The sequence below is a fragment of the Pteronotus mesoamericanus genome, unplaced genomic scaffold (assembly GCF_021234165.1).
Source record: "Pteronotus mesoamericanus isolate MK-2021 breed Mesoamerican mustached bat unplaced genomic scaffold, CSHL_Meso_final contig_1189, whole genome shotgun sequence".
Classification (NCBI taxonomy): Eukaryota; Metazoa; Chordata; class Mammalia; order Chiroptera; family Mormoopidae; genus Pteronotus; species Pteronotus mesoamericanus.
This window is the reverse complement of record NW_026555038.1, coordinates 778504-800102: the sequence shown is the minus strand read 5'-3', so window position 1 is coordinate 800102 and position 21599 is coordinate 778504. Positions and strand designations below refer to the sequence as shown.

At 36.9% G+C, this 21599-nt stretch overlaps 1 protein-coding gene and 1 pseudogene across 2 annotated transcripts in view; one reads left to right on the top strand and one right to left on the bottom strand.

The window, feature by feature from the left end:
* SBF2 (SET binding factor 2) overlaps positions 1-21599 on the bottom strand; it is a 402149-nt gene that overhangs the window by 84260 nt on the left and 296290 nt on the right. For both annotated transcript variants that reach the window (XM_054582870.1, XM_054582860.1), the window contains exon 17: positions 14252-14320. In XM_054582870.1, the coding sequence (XP_054438845.1) occupies positions 14252-14320 (69 nt within the window). The remainder of the gene's footprint in view (positions 1-14251; positions 14321-21599) is intronic.
* On the top strand, positions 15122-16344 carry LOC129077724 (cell division control protein 42 homolog; annotated as a pseudogene).

The window sequence follows — 21599 nt, the reverse complement described above, 5'->3', positions numbered from 1 at the left end:
CTGAATCTTTAACTGCATTTTCCTCCTATAGTTTTAGTGGCACACTTGCTCCTTATTCAAAGGTTGCAGATTTCACTTTTCCTGGAGCACAACAAAATGAGGACAAGCATTTGTCACAGAGCTGTGGGAGCACAAAATACCTACTTGTGCCCATAAGACCCCTGGCCAGGAGGGAGAGTCCCCGTTAGCCACACAGGAAGCTCTGCTGCCTGTGCCCGGTTTCAGACTTCTCATTCACACTCTCCCAGTGTGTCCTCTGAGCTAAATCAAGGGTTAGCCACTCTTCTCCAGTTATCCTCAGTAATATTAAAAGAAGACCTAACAAAGTGAGTTTGGGATCTAGATATTCAAATAGCATAATTACTTTCCATTACTACACATGGTGTCAGCACTCTGAAGTGGATCATGTGGTTTCAATGGCTTTATTTAAAATTTTTGAAGTATTCATTGAATAAATTAAAATGTATATTCTAACATTTTTCCAACTCTTGCTCATGAATAAAACCCTTTGTAGTCTAGCCCTGTATAATTCACAATTATCCTCCTCTACTACCAAGTTCAACAACAGGGGGAAGTAGCAGAGGTGTTATTGGTTGTAAGTAAAATCACGGTGGACATTAAGGCTGGCTAGCTCCTTTCTCAATTTGGAGGACATAACATTTTATATTGCATTTTATACATAGTCATGCAAAATAAGAAAAGATACACTTTTGGGAGAAGTTCATTTGCTCTAGATGAAAACATTCAAACAAATTTTCATGTTTTGATGAATTTATTCTGTTGTAAAATTTCACTTTTAAATCTTTGTCAGGGATTACCTGACTGCCCTGGAAGCCTGCCACAGGACCCTGGCTGCCAGGCGCAGCATGGCAGGGGCGGAGGCGGATGGGACTCAGAGGACCACCTCTGCAGCCCTGCCCCCACCCTCCCTGGCTTTTCTGCAGATGAGAGGCCTTCTCCCTTCAGTGCTTTTTCAGTACACTTCCCCCCCACTAAAAAAAGAAAGTGTACTGACTGGAGGGACCAACAGAATATATCAAATTCCATTGTACTGTAGAATTTAAGTTAGAGCCTGGTTTCAGCTCATAATTATATTTCTTTTCTCATCGTTTTCTTGCAAAATAAATGATTTTTTAATTTTTAATGGCACTATATAACCTACTAAAAGACTGCTCAGATTAGCAACTTAAAAAATTTTTTTTATTCCAAAATAGGAATTTTGCTACTTCTCTTGATTTCCTATGTGTGATTCTCTAGTGCTTCCTTAGTTTGTTGACTTTTCTTCCTTTTTTTCATTCCTTAGACTTTTCCCTAAGTTTCTGACCTTTATTATTTTCTTTTCTATTTTCTGCAAATAGGGTCGGTAGTCATTTCTTTAGAAGCCACTTGTATTTATTCTTCAGCCATATCTATCTTTGCCGGTTGAAATTCTGCAATTCTCATTGTTTTCTACATAGATGCACACAAAAGTTCTATAACAGAGACCACAAACTGGCAGTTTCCATTTCTTTTGTTTTGATATTTGTTATTAATCATTGGGAAATTTTCAAAAGTGGATTTCTATCTTCTGTTGAAAAATGAAAGACCTGGTAACACTGTGCCCACTGTAGAAAGCAGTACAGAAGAGCATCAAAACCAGTGGTTCCACTTCTGGGAATTTATCTTGAAGAAACCCAAAACACTAATTCAAAAGAATATATGCACCCCTATGTTCATCAAAGCATTATTTACAATAGCCAAGATGTGGAAGCAGCCCAAGTGTCCATCAGTCGATGAGTGGATCAAATAGCTGTGGTTTACACAATGGAATACCACTTGGCCATATAAAGTAAGAAAAATTTTACCCTTTGTGACAGTATAGATGGTCCTGGAGAGCATTACACTAAGTGAAATAAGCCAGTCAGAGAAAGACAAATACCATATGATTTCATTCACATGTGGAATCTAATGAACAAACTGAATTAACAAGCAAAACAGAGACAGATTCATACATAGAGGGCAGGCTGACATTCTGGGGCTGGGAAAGTTTGAGAGAAGTGGAGGGATCGGGTGCAAAAGAAAAAAGAGAGAGAGAGACACATGGACACGGAAACAGTGTGGTGATTGTTGGGGGTGGACGGAGGTAGAAGAGGGTGTGGGGCCGTGAATCGTAATGGAAAAAACACAACAAAATAAAAAATAAATTAATTTTTAAAAATTAGGAAATTTTTCAAAAGTGGATTTCTATTCTTTGAAAAATAGAAGATCTGGCAACACCATGCTCACATTTTTAATGCCTGACAACAAATGACTGGAACTAAATAGAAGTCGTCCTTTTAACATGGAACAAGTGTTCTCCAGTTCTGCACAATTTCCAGCTCAATCATTTACATTACTTGTCTGCCTTTTTTGAGCATTTGAATTTGCAATCATTAAAGAGCACAGGACTAGAACTTTTAGATTCCTTTTACCCAAAGTATCAAATGCTGATAGTGACACTACTTCTAAAGTACATATATTTGCCATGATACCACTGGAGAGTTAGTCAGATATTTTGTTTTCAGTTCAAGTAATCAGCCCATGACCTTTCTTTCAGTAGGGAGTGGAGAGCCTGACAAGTAGAGTGGGGTGTGTGTACTGGGGGAGGGCTGTTCTTGCAGCCCTTGGAGTGTTACTTCAAAATTCTCTTGACCCAAGAGTAATACACAAACTATGTCTTTCCATTCTTTCCCACATTATTGATCTGTTATTGCCTACAGGATCTCTGATTGGTTTTTACCACATTAATAATACTTTCTGGGAAAACTGTACTAACCTTGACAAGAGGAAGAGGACGAAGAGAATGAGAAGGAAAAGATGTAACAACAACAATAACAAAATCAGCAGCAGTCACTAACATTTATTGAAGGCTTATTATGTGCTGGGCAGTAAGCCCTTCACGTGTTACATGATTTAATGCTCATAATAACCCTACAGGGCAAATACTATTATCATACTTATGTACAGTTAATGACACTGTGGCACAGAGATGTAAAACAAAAACAAAAGCAAAACAGGCCCAAGGTCACAGAGCTCTTTATTCTCAGTGTGACTCCAGTGTGTCCACTCACTAGATGGTAAGCTTTGTGAAGGTGGAAGGAAGCTGTCTTTTGGAAGCTGTGTGCTGTATATAGTGGTTAAAGGGATAGGTTCTGGAGTTAAAATTACTGGAATATTAAGTCTAGTTAATTATTCTTTTTGAAAAACAACTTTGGGCTTTGTTGGCCCTCTGTACTGTATTTTTGTTTTCTTATTTCATTAATTTCCTTCATTCATTATTAAGAACTGATTATGTGTAAGACCCAATCTAGGAGACAGGATACACCACTGAACAAATGAAACTTGCTGCTTTCCTGGGGCCTATATTCTAGTGGCAAGACAGAGAAAATAAATGTAATAAATATATGTGATGCACACATATACACACAAGGGAAGGGGGAGTAAGATTTCTGGAGAGGGATGGGTAGAATTTGAAATAGGGTTAACAGGATAGGCCTGACTGAGAATGTGACACTTAAGCAAAGATATGAGGAACCTGAGGGATGTGATCATGGAGTTAATTTAGGAAAGTGCCTCTGAGTAGGATGAGAAGCAACTGTAGGATTTTTGCACAGAGGAATGACATGATTTGATTTATGTTTTAAAAGGGTAACTCTGGAAGCTGTGTTGACAATAGATTGGAAGTGGCATATGTGAAAGCAGGGAAACCAGTTAAGAGGGTAATAACCCAGGCAAGAGACCACATGGCTTAGAAACTGCTCTCCTACATTTATATGTATACATTTGTAAACATATGTTAGTCTCCCCACCCAATACGGAAGGCTCTGGGTTTCAGGTGGGCTGTAACTTTCTAGCTCGAGCACACCACCCTAGATTCTCGCTCCCTTTCCATTTTTTGGCCTTGAAGATTGCCATCACTTTCTTGTACTTAATTAAGCTTTTAATAAGATATGTGTATTTTATCCAACATTTTTAGTGTTTTATTGCTGCTGCTGCTGGTGTGTGTGTGGGGAGGGGTGTTCCAGAATATCTAGTATGCTATATTGCCATAGTGGAAGTCCCTAGGTTTGAATTCCACCTTTTTTCCCCCTTGTTGTATGACCTTGGCAAGTTATTTAAATTTATCTAGATTCAGTTTTCTCAAATTTAAAATGGAGACAACAATACCTTGATCATGAGACTGTTATGAAGATTATGATCTAAAGCACATAAAGTGCTTAGCCACCATGCTGGGCACAGAGTAGATGCTTAATATACTTCAACTCCTACTATCAGTATCATCAATCATCTCCACCCTTGCAGCATCTTACACATAGTAGGTACTCAATAAACGATTGCTGAAGTAATCTAGTCAAAATGAATTACAAACTACAAATCTAATGAAAATGAATTACAAGTGTGCTCAGTGGGAAAGATGCGCAGCTGGTTGTCATTATGTATACAGGGTCTGGCAGAAATCACACCTGCTTGAGTGTGGTTGGTAGGGTAATAATATGTAATAATTTATAGTTTTAACTTGAACATTTCACCTAAAATTTCATTTGGTGTGCTTAATTGCGATATTGTTATGTTACAGAATTACATACTTACGATTTTGTAATAAAAATAAGGGGCGTTATTTGTGCCAGACCGTGTGTATAAGTTAGACTGAATTGTATAAAAATGTAACAAGGAGAACTCTTGCCACCTATATTTAAGCAAATGAATAGGGGCTGCACTCACAAAAGCTGTGATTTATTAGATGTCTTAAGTTAAATACCCACACTACCTTTATTGCCAGAACCAGCCTTGAAGGGAGAGGTAACAAGCCAAATGTCAGACCCAATAATCTCATGCCTTCAAGAACAGTCAATGTCTGCAAACAGAGGGAAACAAAGTAGGATCTCCCCTTTGTAAGTGAAAAAGTGGGTCCCCCTGTGCTGCTAGCTGTTTTTCCCCTCCAGGCAGACTTCCCTCAGAAGGTCTGCAGTTCATGCGGTGGCAGTGGGTGGTCTGGGTTCCCTGGAGGAGGCACAGGCCTCTTTCCGTGAGACTATTACACTCATTAGTTATTTAAAGAAGACAGAATCAGACAAAAATTCAATTGACTTCTACTTTAAAGTTAGTGTAATTAAAAATTCCCCATAAAATGTATCTTAAATAGAAATCAATGTTAGTTGAACCGTATATCACACATACAGGCAGTTCTAGAGAAGTGGGTGAAGGTTTATGCTCAGTTGGCTCTCCACAAGGAAAATTTTATTTCATGACCTGAATTAATCATGAGGGGAATATGGCATAAAACAAGGGGTGGCCCAGAACTAACTCAGTTCCTCTTCTGACATAAGCTCACAGTCTTGGGGGCATTTGTGGTAACTGGTCATCATCCATTACCCCATTATTCCTTACAAAGAACAGCTCAGCACATGTTAATAATATAACATGTTATTATATATTATATCATATATATTGCATATAATATATAATGTTAATATATTATTAAAAAGAATAAAAAAGCTTTTTTTTTTTTGCTCTGGTAATAGCTTTGTGAGTAAAATTTAATAAAAACTTTCATAGTGAATTGTATATGCAAATCAAACTATCAAGTGTTAGAAAATCTGAGAGAAAATGTTATTTCATGAGCTTGCACCTTGTTTTCTAAAACGTAGATATCTGAGTTTAGGATAAGCCCAAATTTTAGATGACAAGAAGTCAGACCGTGTTTTAAGGAAGAACTAAAAAAAAAAAAAAAAAAGGATTATATCTAAAAAAATGTAAACAACAATAGTTATTATTAAACTGTGTATATAAAGCATTTAGCATAGTTCCTGGTATGTTAGAAGTATTCAATAAAAGTAACTATGATTATTATTATTCTTTCATTTTCTTTCTATGGCAAATAGTTACAATATTTATATTAAAATTAACATTAATACATTCGTGATTGTCATAGTCACATGACAATTTACAGATAGGCTCTTATGGATGTCACTATTCCTAATTTGTCATTCAGCTTAATTGGGCTTTAGTGATATTGGGAAAATACATACATAATTGCTTCTTTATTCAGGTCTGGATCACATGTAAACTTCAGTTTGATGTGAACCAAATTAAACAAATAAATCAACCAATATTATTAGTGAGGAAACGAAGTTGGGTAAAAGAAAGAAATTACACACCATTATTGTGCAGAATCTCTCCCAGAATATTTTAAAAAATGGTGCCCAATCCATTACGCATACATATTTTCAATCCGCATTTATAACTCTCCTTGTAAAATTAGGCTGTTTCCCCAAAGCACTTATGAAAAAATTCTAGAATTTAGCTGTGAACTTTATGTAACCAAGATTCTAATCTTATGATACAAAACACCCTTTACAATAACTGTACTCACACCATGATGCACTCTCTTAGTACAGTAAAGATTTTTTCCTCTTAAGGCACCAAATTCCAGAACACAAAAACAAATGTTAAAAGAACTAAGAAGAGAGTCAAGTCAGGCCGTCTTCCTGTTCCCAAGAATCTGGTTTGACTCCCACATTAAATGGGAATCTGTATTTCAAACTCTGCTATATTATACAACAATCTAGAAGAAATGGCAGGTCCCTCCTCTAAGGTGAGTATTTCTCAGAGAATGATTAGGGTTAACAGTTATGACTGGAAGTTGATAATGAATCTTGAGGTTGAAGGTTAATTTTTGGGATCAAATTATCCTTTGTGAATAACAACTTCCTATAATGTTAATAAAGGTGTCTTGATTTGTGTAGCTTTCATGTACATTAATGTTGAAGGATGCTCTAAGACTGCCTGAAGCAGAAGAAATAACAGAAAGGTTCTAAAAGGAAAGAAGGGAGAAGAAACAGGAATGAGCCCAGGAAAGCATGGAGGGTTGACAGCCTGACAAAAGCTTTAAATATAAAGTGTTATTAAACAGCCTGATGGTTATTTATAAGTACCCACATTTCTTCAAATCTTGGTTTTGCTATTAGTTTATTTAAACCTTTTTAAAAAACGGAACGAGTGTAGAAGTGAAAAAAAAAAGTCCTTGTTATATATACATTATTAAAATCCCTTAATGTGGCACATAAGGCCCTGCATAAGCCGAGCCACAGACTGCCTTTCCTTTCTGCCTCCATCTCCAGCCACAAGTCCCGGTATGTGACTCACGGTGCCCTCTCTGTCTGCAATATTTATGACTTCCCTGCCTGCCTAGTCCTCACCTCATCCCCACCTACAAGACAAATGCCTCTTTATCTTTCAAGGCACAAACGTGACAATTTCTTTGCAGTGTTCCATGCTGCAGCAGGAATTAAGGTACTTATAATACTTACATTATATCTGCTTTCCAACAACTACGTTGTAATTTATTTTACTATCTTTTCTGTAAGTGTGTGCACTCCTCAGGGGCGGAGACCTTGACTCGTTCACTTTGTATCCTAACATTTGGGGCATTGTAGAAGTTCAATGTCAACTGAACTGAATTAAACTCAATTTCTTTTGGAGTGGAGAAAAAAAAAACAGAATTGTTGTAGACTGCCTTATTTTCTAAAGAAAAAAATGAAAGGGCTCCAAACCTTTGATTAGAATATGAAAGAAGTTGAAGAATCTAGGAAAATACTCCACAAATACTTGTTAATTCTTCACTGAAAAACACAATAAATTTAATGTCCACTCTAGAGCTTTGGAGTAAATTACTCTATAGTTGCTTTATGTCACTAGTATAAACAGTAAATATAAACTACTGTTAATGAAGAAGAGCAACTCCACGCCAATGATAATAATCCACGGTTTGTCAGAAGCAGAGGTCTTCCTGGTATTAGGAAAATGAAGCAGCTGTCTAAAATTGTAAAGAAAAAGTGAGAGAAGCAAGAAGAGGTTGTGATGAGAGGGAGGAGGAGAAAGGAATGTTGTCGTAGTAAAAAACAGGAGAAAAATGAAGGGAGGAAATAAATGCAAGACCCCATTTCTCTGGTCATTCTAAGATTCTGCTGTGCTGGAGGCATCTGTAATAATAAACACATTCATCTCTTTTCCAGGATGGATTTGGAGTCAGCCCAGTGTTGATACCTGTCTTCACTCTCAAACGTTTTTCTGTTGACTTATTTGTAAGATTAGTATTTGATTTTATAGCAGAAAAAAAAAAAGATGAAAAAAGACTTTCCTTCTTTTTTGCCAAAAATGTAATCCATTGAGACCTTTTATTAGGAAATAAAATGTATCCAGATCATGAAGTCTAAGACAATACAATTCTTTTCCTATTTGATAGATTTTTAAGAGACTCTCGTCATTTGTCAATGGAGGGGGAAAAGGACTGCTGGAATATCTATTTTTTTGTATTACTATAAGATTTTGCTCTAGTAGCAATCATAACCATCATAAATGTGAGTTCATTTGGATTCCACTGGTTAGAATTACCTATAAGCTATCTTATCTGTAGTAGGACAAGGAGGAGCCATAGTAACAACTAATAGGCAAAGCCAGTTAGTTACTCAAGTAACTTCCAAATCATCAGAGAAATGTAAAAGTGAATCTAGTGTGATTTTTTGAGTACCTAGTATGTTTTCCATTAGAATATGTGTAAATTAGAGATTAATAAATAATGATGTGACAGTTATTTATTAACCGCAACATACAATTAATCAGCACTTCCTGACCTTGTCCGCCTTTTTGGCTGTATGAGTGAAAATGGCTGGAGAAATGAAGGGGCAGGAGTGATGCCAATTCAATACCTCTAAGCAGAAAGATTAAAAAATAGTCCCAGAAGTATAATGCCTAAGTTGGGACTCACTTGAGGAGTTCTGTTATAGTTAAAGAATGTGAGCTCTGGAATCAGATAAAGCTGAGTCTGAGCCCTGGCTCTACCACTTACGAGCCAAGTGGTAGAGATTCTTTCTAAGCCGTATTTCCTTCACCTTAGGTAGGAATAATATTCATTAAGTTGGATTAGGTACTGTCAGCTCAAATGTAGCGTCTCATACAAAATAGGAATTTGATAAATATTAGCTATCATTATTCCTATCACCTTCCTCTGAACTTCTGTTCTTTACTATGTTCTGTTAGATACACAGGCTTATTCAAGATGCAGATAACAGATTAGTTTACTCATTTGGAGGACAGGGGTTGGGGACAGAACTACTGCTAGAACCTGGTGGCAGGAAGGTCACCACTCAGGAGATGGCTCAGGAAATTCTGTGGTTCTCCATGCTTTAATGTTTACTTTCTGCTTCTCTGGTTAGGTAAGCTAGGTTTACACAAGTGAATTATTTTTTTCACAAATGACCAACATATTTTCCTATCACACCACTCTAAATATACTTGTGTTGGGCTTCTATATTTTGAAATAGAAATAATAACTAAGTCTCAGGGTTTTCTTTTGTTTGTTTTTGTTTTTTTACATTCAGATATGCTAGTGGATATTCACTTAGAATGTATAAACAAAAAAAATGTAGCTATAGAAAATTAAAGAATTGTAAAATTATGTAGACAGAAATGTAAAATATGTTTCATCAGAGAAATCATGCTTTACTTTTCACATTTTTTCTAATGTATTTGTTAAAATGTAATTAGTTTAGTTATATATTACATTTTGAATTAGATACAATTTGAAACGATACAGAAGGTACCGTAAGCACTCTGGGTGTGGAAAGTTCTTTATTAGGAATTAGTAGTTCTAAAGAAATTTTCTACCAACTTGGGTGAACATGAAATACACAGTGCTCAGTAAAAGAAGCCAGACATAAAGAAACATATATTATGTAATTTCATCTACCTTAAATGTCCAGAAAAGGCACATTTATAGAGACAGAAAGTATATTAGCAGTTGCCTAGGAAAAGGGAGTAATCCTAACAATTAAACCTGGCTATTAAGGCACCATCTCCAAAAAATGCTTCTTTTTGAGAAGCATGAACTACACACAACTTATTTAAAGTAGAGAAAAGTGAAAAGGAACACTAGGGGAAAAAAAATCTAACAAATTCCCAAGGATCTAAAATGATCATATTATTAAAAAAACATCTTCTATAATAAGCTTTAAAAGGTAAGTATTACATCTCATCGGGGCCAATGAAATAGTCAGCTCTTATGAGAATGGTAAGCATATGTACACTGTCTTTTCATTTAAAAAATATGTAGTCATTACATATAATTAGGTATATGTGTTATCTACCTATATGTAGGTACATGGAAGGATCTCCAAGATGTACTACACTAAGTGAAAAAAGCAAGGTAGGAAAACAGTGTGAATGGTTTGATTACTGTAGTTTTTTTAAAAAAGAGAATTTTATCTGTATATTCTGCCAATATTGCAGAACCCTCCTCCCCCTTCCCCATGAAGGAATCCACTGTCAGAGGAAATGGAATAGAGATGGGAAAGGAAGCTTTTATTTTGCACCTTGTATCCTTCTGTACAATCTGAATTTTCTAACCATGTATATGTATTAATTTTATTTAAGAAAATGTCTATTTGATTGATGGAATTATTTCTTGTATAGCTCCTACTGGCCATGTCAATAATTTACATTGCTACCTACCATACTGTCTGGCATAGTAACTTTGTATGTTGAGATGCTCAGTAAGTTTTTGTCACATTAAAATAAGACTAATCAATGTTACTAAAATATTTTTAAAGTAAGTTTAAAATAGATTAGCAGCTGAGTCCAACCTCTGAAGCAATGCCGAGTAAGGCCCAGGAGTTTATACTGACTGAGCGGTGGGAGACTGGCTCGTGTGCAATCTGTGGCCATGATAACGCAATTTACATGTGCAGATTTTCCTGAATTAAGAAATGTACTGTTTCCCAGACACAATTTCCCATAAGACAAATTTAAAATACGAACCAGTATGATCGCCCCTCACCCTCCCAAAGCCTGCTGTGTCAGTTACCAATGCAGTGGCCTTTCCTCCAGCCCCACCTCTCTTGGCTCTGCCTTGTGGGACAGGGGCTGGACCTGGAAACAGACCTCTGCTGCCGGCTGGCGCACCAAGTTTTGCCTGGAAAGGGGAGTGAAGGGACACTAAAGTCTGAGTGGTTTCTTTTCCTGGTTCTGGTGCGCCTTTTCCTCCTGGTTCCTATGGCATACATTTGCTAGGGGTGTGGGGGACACCCAGAAGTGCTTGCCATTTAGCGAGTTCCAGGGGTACCCCAGAGAGTGGCTTCCTGTGATGTTTCACTGGCACCCGGAGTGAGTGGATTCCCAGCAAGCCTTGCCAGAACTCCAGCAGGCAGGTTCCTGCTTGCCAGCCCTGATCTGTGACACCTCAGTGAATTTCTATGCCACCCACTGGCCACAGCAGCACCTCTCCAACAAGGTCTCTCAGTTTTATTGGGGAAGGGGCCTCTTTAAGTTTCTTTCCTGGGTACTCTGCCTGAGCACTAGAGGTACTAGCAGTGCCCTTTATTTGCTACGCTTGTATTCTTTATAATTCTCTTTACTTCTTAGTAATTAATCCTGTTACTACTTAACTCCTTGTATGATTTCCCTGTTCGCCTTACTGGTGTTTCTGACTCCTGACTGGACCTTAACTAATTCATGCCCAAACCAAATCAAACCAAACAAAACCACGTCAAATCAACAACAAAGAATTAAATCCGTAAACCTACCCTTGAAACATAAAGTGTGTATTGTTAATTTGATAATACAGAGAAACACCAAGGCATTTAGCCCAACTTGTTAACTAATTGCATTAAAAACTCCCATAAAACTAAAAAAACAAACAAACAAACAAACAAAAAAAACCAGTGTGATGGCTTTGTAATGTGTAAACTAAGCCAAGCTAGAACTGTATTTCCCAGAATTCTCTTTTCTCTATGGTTCCAGATTAGTGCTGGCCACAAGGGAAATCTGTTCAAGATTTGGAAGGCAAAAATGAAGCAGTAGCCACTACACTCTGGAGGTTAGTATAGGATGCCAGGTACCGCTGTAGCTCATATTCTTTGTCACTGATCTGCTGGTACATCTTGATATGGAGAAGGAACTGAGCTCATAATTCCTCCAGCTCCTGCTGGATCTCTTCTTTCAGCTTCTCCTAGTCTAGGGCCAGGTGCGTGTGTAGCTCCATGGCCAGCAGTATTACTTCTCTTGCAGGTCATCTACACTGTTGTAGTTGGAGTTAGTAAGAGACACAGATTCCAGTTTGTCTTCGCTTTTTTTCAGTGTCACACCCAGCTTTCCTTCCTGACTTCTGCTCTGACGACCTCCAGGGATTTCAGGCATAGAGGTAGACCCTAATTCTGACTTCCATAAACTTGTCCCACAGCTTCTCTAACAGTTGGTCCCTATAAAAAACTTCTTACTTCATATCACTCATTTCTGCTCTTAGGTTCAAACCCTTACTAATATACATTGTAACATGGTTAAATAATTCAGCTTATGAAGAATCATGTGACTTGCTATGATACATTGCGTTGCTATGGTCAATTCTTTTTTACCCCTATGTTTCTTCATCTTCATTTCCATACAATATCTAAGTTTTAAAATATCTTAGATGTTGAAGTGGGAAATTTTTTGAAGTGCCATTTTCTTTAACAAATGCCCATGTGAGAGCACTCTTAGATGCTATGAAGCTAGTTAGATCTAGGATGAAGTGTTCTAGCTACTCTGAGATAGAGACAAATTCCCGAGGTGGCTTAGGATGCAGAAGAGCCTGGCCTATTTTTCTAACGGTGTTCTCCATGCTAGCTGAAGAATGAGATAGAGAACTACAAAGTTCCGAGAAGATGAGTACATATGCAATGAAGGAAAACTAGAGGGCCTGGAGCTGGGTTTAAGTTGGGAGGGAAGATGAGAAGATGATGTCAAAACTTCAGTGATGTCATTAGTTCTAAACCCAAAATTCCTTTGTTTGACATTTTTGCGATTTAGCCTTGTTTCCTGAATAATGCCCACTCCATATGATTTGCCAGTTCTCAGAAGTGTGAACCTCTTAATAAATTCCACTTTCTGTTTCAGAAGAGGATGGGAAGGCAAGTAAGAAAATAAAGGGATATTCAGTGACTTAGCAGCAGAGAAAGAGCTCCTGATTAGGGAGAACTTTGGGTTAAGACCTTTAACTTAGAGACTGTGGACAGACTATTTGAAATAAAGTTTTTAGACAACTGGCCTAATCAAAAGATCTTTACTGAGCACCTACTAGCTGTTAGGAAAGTAGCTAGGTCTCATCAGTTAGACATGGTGGATGAAAAAAAAAGGGCAGGCAGAACAAAAAGCATAAGACTATTGCTCTCATCTAAGGGCATGATCATTTCATGGCTGGGACTCTACCTGAGGCACTTCATCTTAAGCCAGAGTCCTTCCATACTACCTCCTGAAGTCCTAAAACTAACTGCATGTGGTTCAATAGTGAGTCAGCCTGGTTGCCACAGGTTTATTGTTTCCTAGCACACATGTCAAAAGGATGTATTAAATGTGCTATTCAGAATGTAACTATTTAAATTCTTACAAGTCCTTGTCCTGGCTGGTGTGGCTCAGTCCATTGAGTGCTGGCCTGTGAACCAAAAGGTTGGCAGTTCGATTCCCAGTCAGGGGACATGCCTGGGTTGCAGACCCGGTCCCCAGCAGGGGGTGCGTGAGAGGCAACCACACATTGATGTTTCTCTCCCTATCTTTCTCCTTCCCTTCCCCTCTCTCTAAAAATAAGTAAATAAAGTAATAATAAATAAATAAATAAATTCTTCCAAGCCCTTCATAGGAAAAGAGAGAATTAAAAAGAATTTGCTGAATTTGTTTGCCATAAAACTAATTTCTTTATGAAGTGGCAGGGATAGGAGAAATGTAATAATGGAAATGACAGAATTATGAGAGTCACTAAACATTGCAGAAAATTCTCAGAATGTTCATAGAAATTGTAAATGAAGTTTAATTTCTGCCCCTATTGTTTATTTTCTTTATTTGTTCATTCATTCAATAAATATTTACTGATTGACATTAGGATATCACAGTGAATAAGAGAAACAATATCCCAGCCTCATAGAATTTACTTTCTGTGTTAGGGGAAAACACTCAAATGTAATCAAATTAATACATAATTTCAGTTTTTATAAAGTCCTATAAAAAATTAAGCAGGAATAAAATGGGTGGTTCTATTTTAGGAGATGATTTAGTATTATAGGTTAAATTTTCTACACATAGTATACAATAAATGTTATAATAAATATAACCACAGATATGTCTTAGACATACTAAAAGGACAGGATTCATGTACTGAAAACATTTATATAAATCATAATGAGTTTATATATAGATCAATGAAACTTACCCTATAGAAAGCACTGGTCAAAGGGAGTAACGCTGCAGCAATGTTATATTCCTCTAAACTTGAACAATCCTTATACAAAAAAAAGAGAAATAAGTATTAGGACATTTACCATAAATCACAAATGTATGAAAACAAAAATGTGGGATATATTGTTGACTGTCCTATGGGGTTCTTACTTTTATTTCAAATTGTCACTACGATGCACTAAGATAAGTTCTAAGATATATGAGATCTGTCTGGAAAAAGTCCAGCCGATGTTAATATAATGAGAATGGTTTGTGCAACACTGATATAACCTAGCAGCCAAGGGTGGACTGAGATGCGCGTGTGTGAACAATGACGACTTCACTGTACTAGTCAATGGGGGCGGTAGATGCCAATGAGGGAGCATGTGTACTGTGTGGCTGTGGCATTCAAAATGACTGAGCGAGTACAGCAATGAATCTGCATCAAATTTTGTGTTATGTCTGAACATTTCTCCACAGAAACTATTCAGATGATTCAGAAGGCTGCAACTATGGACAACCAGTGATTGGCAGCTTCATCATGACAACACATCCACTCACACATCATGTGTGGTGCAGAGTTTTTTGGTGAAACATCGAATTACCTAGATGCCTCAGTCCCCCTACAGCCCAGCTTTGGCACCCTGCGACTTCTGGCTTTTCCCAAAACTAAAATCACCTTTGAAAGGGAAGAGATTTCAGACCATTGATGAGATTCAAGACAATATAATGGGGCAGCTGATGGACACTGGGAGAACTGTGTGAGGTCTCAAGGTGCCTGCTTTGAAGGGGACTGAGGCATCATTGTCCTACGTACAATGTTTCTTGTATCTTCTTCAACAAATGTCTCTACTTTTCATACTACATGGCTGGATACCTTCTGGACACACCTCATATATATGTCCTAAAGCTAAATGTTCATGATGAACATCTACCTTTACCTAGCTCCTTCACAAAAATTGTGATACAGTGTGTAATTTATAAAAAAAAAAATTAGAGGGTTTTTTTTGTTTGTTTTTTAGCATATTTAACTACTGCATTTCAGTGAATCTAAGATACACTCCCCCCGCCCCCTGGCCTCCTGCCACATTTTAACTTCTCTGAGCCTGGAATGTATCTTGTAATTAATTGGAAATATTTTTTCCCTCTTGATGTTACATACAAAGGGTATTTTGTTATTGATCAGGCAAGAAATATCATTGATGCAAAATCCCATTGGGTGGAATGCTTGTTTTAATAGTCAGAAAATCTTAGTGGTAATGTAAAGTAGTGCAGCTGCTAGGAAAACAGTATGGCAATTTCTCAAAATTGAAAAATCAGAGTGCTGCCAACGCCCCGGCGGAGAAGCTGAGGTCATCATCAGATCTTAAATATTTAAAGTGGATAGAAAACTGTTTCAGCAAAGCAGTCAATTAAGTGCATTGTTGTGGGTGATGGTGCTGTTGGTAAAACATGTCTCCTGATATCCTACACAACAAACAAACTTCCATCTGAGTATGTACCGACTGTTTTTGACAACTATGCAGTCACAGTTATTGGTGGAGAGCCATATATACTATTGGACTTTTTGATACGGCAGGGCAAGAAGATTATGACAGATTACGACCGCTGAGTTATCCACAAACAGATGTATTTCTAGTCTGTTTTTCAGTGGTCTCACCATACTCATTCGAAAATGTGAAAGAAAAGTGGGTGCCTGAGATAACTCACCACTGTCCAAAGACTCCCTTTCTTGCTTGTTGGGACTCAAATTGATCTCAGAGATGACCCCTCAACTATTGAGAAACTTTCCAAGAACAAACAGAAGCCTATCACTCCAGAGACTGCTGAAAAGCTGGCCCGTGACCTGAAGGCTGTCACGTATGTGGAGTGTTCTGCACTCACACAGAAAGGCCTAAAGAATGTATTTGATGAAACAATATTGGCTGCCCTGGAGCCTCCAGAACCGAAGAAGAGCCGCAAGTGTGTGCTGCTATGAACATCTCTCCAGAGCCCTTTCTGCACAGCTGGTGTCGGCATCATACTAAAAGCAATGTTTAAATCAAACTAAAGATTAAAAATTAAAATTCGTTTTTGCAATAAAAAAAATTGAAAAATCAAAATACCATATGATTCAGCAATTCTACTTCTGGGTATGTATACCCAAAATAACAGTGACTTGAACAGGTATTTGTATATTCACGTTTATAACAGCATTATGCAGAATATCCAAAATGTGAAAGCAACCCAACAGATGAATGAATAAACAAAACATATGCATGCACATATGTATGCACACACAAAGGAATATTATTCAGCTTTAAAAAGGAAGGCAGTTCTGACACATGCTACAACATGGATGAACTTTGAGGACATTATAATAAGTGAAATAAGCCATACTGTATGATCTAAACTAAAAAGCTTCTGAACAGCAAAGAAAACCATTAACAAAAAGAAAAGGCAACCCACTAAATGGGAGAAAATATTTGTAAACCTCTTGTCCAGTAAGAGATTAATATCCAAAATATTCAAGGAACTCATACAACTCAGCAAAAAAACAAAAAACAAACAAACAAAAAAAACCTCCTAAAACCCAATTTAAAATGGGCCAAGGAACTGAACATTTTTAAATTCTCAACCAAAGATATATGTATACATATTCATACTTATATACATTTATGTAATTTTAGGAGGGAGGAGAGAGAGAGAAAGAGAGAAACGCTGATCAGTTGCTTCCTGTATGCTCCCTGACCAGGGATTGAACCCACAACCGTTTGATGTATGGGACAATGCTCCAACCGAGTCACCCTGCCAGGACTGAATACACATTTTTCCAAAGAAGACATACAAATGGCCAACAGGGACCTAAAAGGTACTCAGCATCATTAATCATCAGGGAAATACAAAAAACTACAATGATATCACCTCACATCTGTTAGAATTGTTTAAATTACAATAAGTGCTAATAAGGCTGTAGAGAAAAGGGAATCCTTTTATACTGCTGGTGGTAATGTAAACTAGTATAGGCGCTATGGAAAACAGCATAGAGCTTCCTCAAGAAATTAAAAAATAAAACTACTTTATGATCTAGTAAGCCCATTTCTGGGTATATATCCAAAGGAAATAAAATTATCTTGAAGAGATTCCTTATCCTCTCATGTTCATTGACGCATTATTTACAAAAGCCAACGAATGAAAACAAGTGGCCATCAATGAATGAATCATAAAGACAATGTGATTTACCGGTATTTATATAATGGAATACTATTCAGCCTTAACATGGAAGGAAATACTGCCATTTGCACACTGTGGGTGAACCTGGAGAGCATTACAGAAGTGAAATCAACCAGACAGAGAAAGACAAATACCTCATGGTATTTCCTTCAGGTGAAGAATAAAAGAAAATACGTTGAACTCAGAAACAGTAAAATGTTGGCTGCCAGGAGCGAGGCATGGGGAAAATGGAGAGATGCTGGTATAAGGGAACAAACTATGAATTATATATAAGATGAATAAGGTCTGAGGATCTAACATATATCATGGTGACTATAGTTGATAATACTGTATTGTATGATTGAAATTTGCTAGGAGGACAAAAATTAAGTATTCTCACCAAAAAAAAGGTATACATGTGAATATGCGAGGTGATGGGTATGTTCATTAACTCGATTTTTTGAAATTCTTTCACAATGTATAGACTATATCAAATCATCATATTGTACACTTTAAAAATATAATACTACAGTTTTATTTGTCAATTATACCTGTCTGAATAAAATTGGAAAATAATACACAAGCCATGTAGAAAAACATCATTATCTTTTTTCTATATGGTACCATTGTATGTTCTCTATCAACTCCATGGATTTTATAAAACAGTCCCAGAACACGGCAAAAGTATGGATCATCTTTTTCTTCCTGACTTATTCCTTACCCCTCTGCTTAGGACATTGCTATGCACAAGAATGTCATCCCCTGTGTCCTAGCACATCTGAGTTTCTTTAACAGAAATGCCTTGCATGTTTCTGAAGAATGTCATGAGGCCCAAGGCAATAAAGTTCAACAGACTTGAGCTGTAATCTTCTCCTAAGGAAATGGTTGGGATGCCAAGATGCCTTTTGACTTTGATTTCACAGCAGGGCTTCATTTGTAACAATTCTGTCCAAACTTTAAATGACAACAGCTGTGATATGAAGTCCAACACACTCATTTATAAAAATTTCCCACAAATTAAAAAAAATTAAACAATGGGGAATTTCAATCCACGACCAATTAGCAGGGAACAGGCAAGCCTAAAACATTTAAGAGCTATTTATTATCTTACAAAATGTTTACACATTTTAGTGCATGTCTCAAACCTGAGCGCCAGTCAACTGCTGATTGCAAAATATAAATATAAAATTCTTTGCAAATCACGTTAGAGTCGTTCTAAGTTAATTAGGCTGAAAAATGGAAAATTTTTAAAACAGTAAGTCTACAACTATTGACACAGCAAAAGCATTCCACAATAGTGCAGTTATCTATTGGGGAATCAATCCATAAATACACATCCTGAAGTTCCTGGTGCTTTTGCCACATAATAGCAATGTACTTACAGACATACCAGGCAATTTATAAACTTGCAAGAACTTGAATAGTAGACACGCTTTATTCTGAACTTTGCTATGTAGTTTTCCTTTAATTTTCCTGCTACAATTAAGAGTGAGCCCTGCAATCTTAATTTCCCATTACCCTCAATTACTTCATACTTTCAATCTGCATACCTTTGAACTGTCATAGCCAGCATTCTTGTTTCATAAAACTCTGGAATCTCTCAAAAATGATATATTTAAACATTAAAGAAAAAAAAAAGATTGAAAGGCACAACTGTCTTATGCACAAATGTCATATATAACGGACTTTTTCTTTTTTTTAGTTTAGTAGATGTAGCTCAGAAAAAAATTTTGTCCAAACATTGAGAACATTTGCATTTTCTACTTAGGGACAAAAATTAAAACTACTAAAGCCAAAAATACCTCTTTATATCATAGTACTTTGATGCTCAAAAATGTCGGCCTTGATCTGACCATTGCAGGGTAGCAACCAAACTCTTCTTCCTAGTTTGCAACCCCTCCATGGTGGAGACCCGACTCCACACCTAACCGACCGTATGATTCTTCTTGCTACAAGCTTTATATATCTTCTATTCCACATCCTACCTACTATTAGATGGGGGAGTTATTCCTACCCCATCTACTAACCACATAGGAATATTGTCTATGCCTTGCTTTGTCATTTACATTTTCCCCCTTGGCACCTCCAATACACTGTCCCTTATATTTCCCTACCCTTTCCAAGTAGGGTGCTAAGCACAAAATAAACAAAAGGACTCTTCCTGTAGTTCTAGGCTCAGGTCATATTTTAACACCAAATAAATGTATACAACCATAGAGAATGTATCAGAATTTTGAATACTATGATTATTTAACATGTACTACAATTCCCACTGGGATAGCATGTGAATACCAAGTTTGACAAATAATATTAAGAATCAGTTTTTGAGAGACTGGCCCTAGGCTGCTTCAATTTTTTTTTTTTACAAATTCACTTTTACTTACCTACTTTTCAATAAGCTTAAATCCTTGAGTGGAACAGTATTACATGAATTCTGTGTTCAATGGCCTTAGCAGGAAGGTTGCTTCGGAATTCAACACAAACCATGCCACTGTCTCCATGAGCACAAGCTTACCTTTGCCCAGGTGACTCTGGTTTTGTTCGGTTTGCCATGAGGAGTCACTGTGTTGTTCTTTGCTTTGTGCACATAAGCACATCTCTTTGTACATACAACCACATTTAGACAGAATTTGGTTTCGTTTAGAGCATAAACACTTTCAATTTTATGAAGAGCTGTGTGTTACCTCTGGTTTTGGAGACCCTGCTTACAAACATCAAAAACGGCCTTGGAACCCAGCTTCCCACATATTTGTCATTATAGAAGTCCTATTCCCTGCAGGCCGCCACAGGCTCCAAGGTGGTGGAAGGAGCTGGTTCAATTTTATATGCCTGGAAACTAGAACCCTGCACCTGGCATACAGTGACAATAGCTAACATTTATCGAGTGCCTACTGAGTATCAGACATGTTTCAACTATGGATTTACACAAATTATCTCATTTAATTTTTATAACATCTCTAGGAGGTAGATACTGTAATTATTTTCATTTTGTTGATGAAGTAACTGAGTCATTCACAGATTAAATAATTGCCTGGGGTTATACAGTCACAAAGTAGGAGCCAGGACTCAAAACTGGGCAGTCTTACTCCAGTATTTGTGCTTTAAATCTCTATGTTTTCTTGGCTCTTACATGTAATGAATGAGGTATGGAACTAAATCTAAAATGGCATTTGTGGAAACACTAATTTAGGCAAAAGAAGAAGCCTTCTAGTAATTATAAATAATATCCTCAAGACAGCTGAAAACTATACTACATTTATGAAAAGGCAATTGAACATTTAAAATATGACTGCTAAAATTAAAATGGAAAGGAAGGGTTAGAAGAAAATTTTTTTGTTATGATATCTTCAGGAATTTTTTAAAAAAATTTATTTTATGTAGATAAATAAATAATAGCTAGATAGTTATCTATTATTTATTTATTGATTTGAGAGAGGGGAAGAGAGGGAGAAAGAGAGGGAGAGAAACACTGAAGTGAGAGAGAAACATTGATCGGTTGCCTCTCGCATGTGCCCCAACTGGGGACTGAACCTACAACCCAGGCATGTGCCCTGACAGGAATCAAATGAGGGACCTTCTGCTTCGTGGGATGACTCCCAACCAGCTGAGCCACGCCAGCCCAGGGCTGTAGGAATTTTTAAAAAATTAAGAAATACAGACGATCAGGTCAATGCTTCTAAAATAACCTAATGGGAGTGTATATTTCGGAAATAGAGGATAGAGATAGTAAAGGTAGGAGTAAGTAAAAGAAATAATGAAAAGAATTTAGTCCTTATTTGCAAAAGGTGTCAAATAGGATAAATGAAAAGATATTTGGTAGAATGAATAAAATGTGGTATATTGATATAAAAGAATACCATATGAAAATGACAAAACAAATTATAGCTATATCCACAATCATGGCTCAATCTCCCAAACATGATTTTGAGCCAAAGAATTAAGACAAAAAGAATACATCACCACTACTGTCATCATCATTATCAAATTAGTCAGTACTGAAACATACCTTCTTGATTAACATTAGCCTCTCCTGTATTTATATCCCATCAAAGCATATAAAGGTAAATATGTGACAATATAATATAGGACTCTATAAAGTCTACCATAGCAATGTCAAAGAATTGCTTAAATCAAGTAAAAAAGAGATAAGG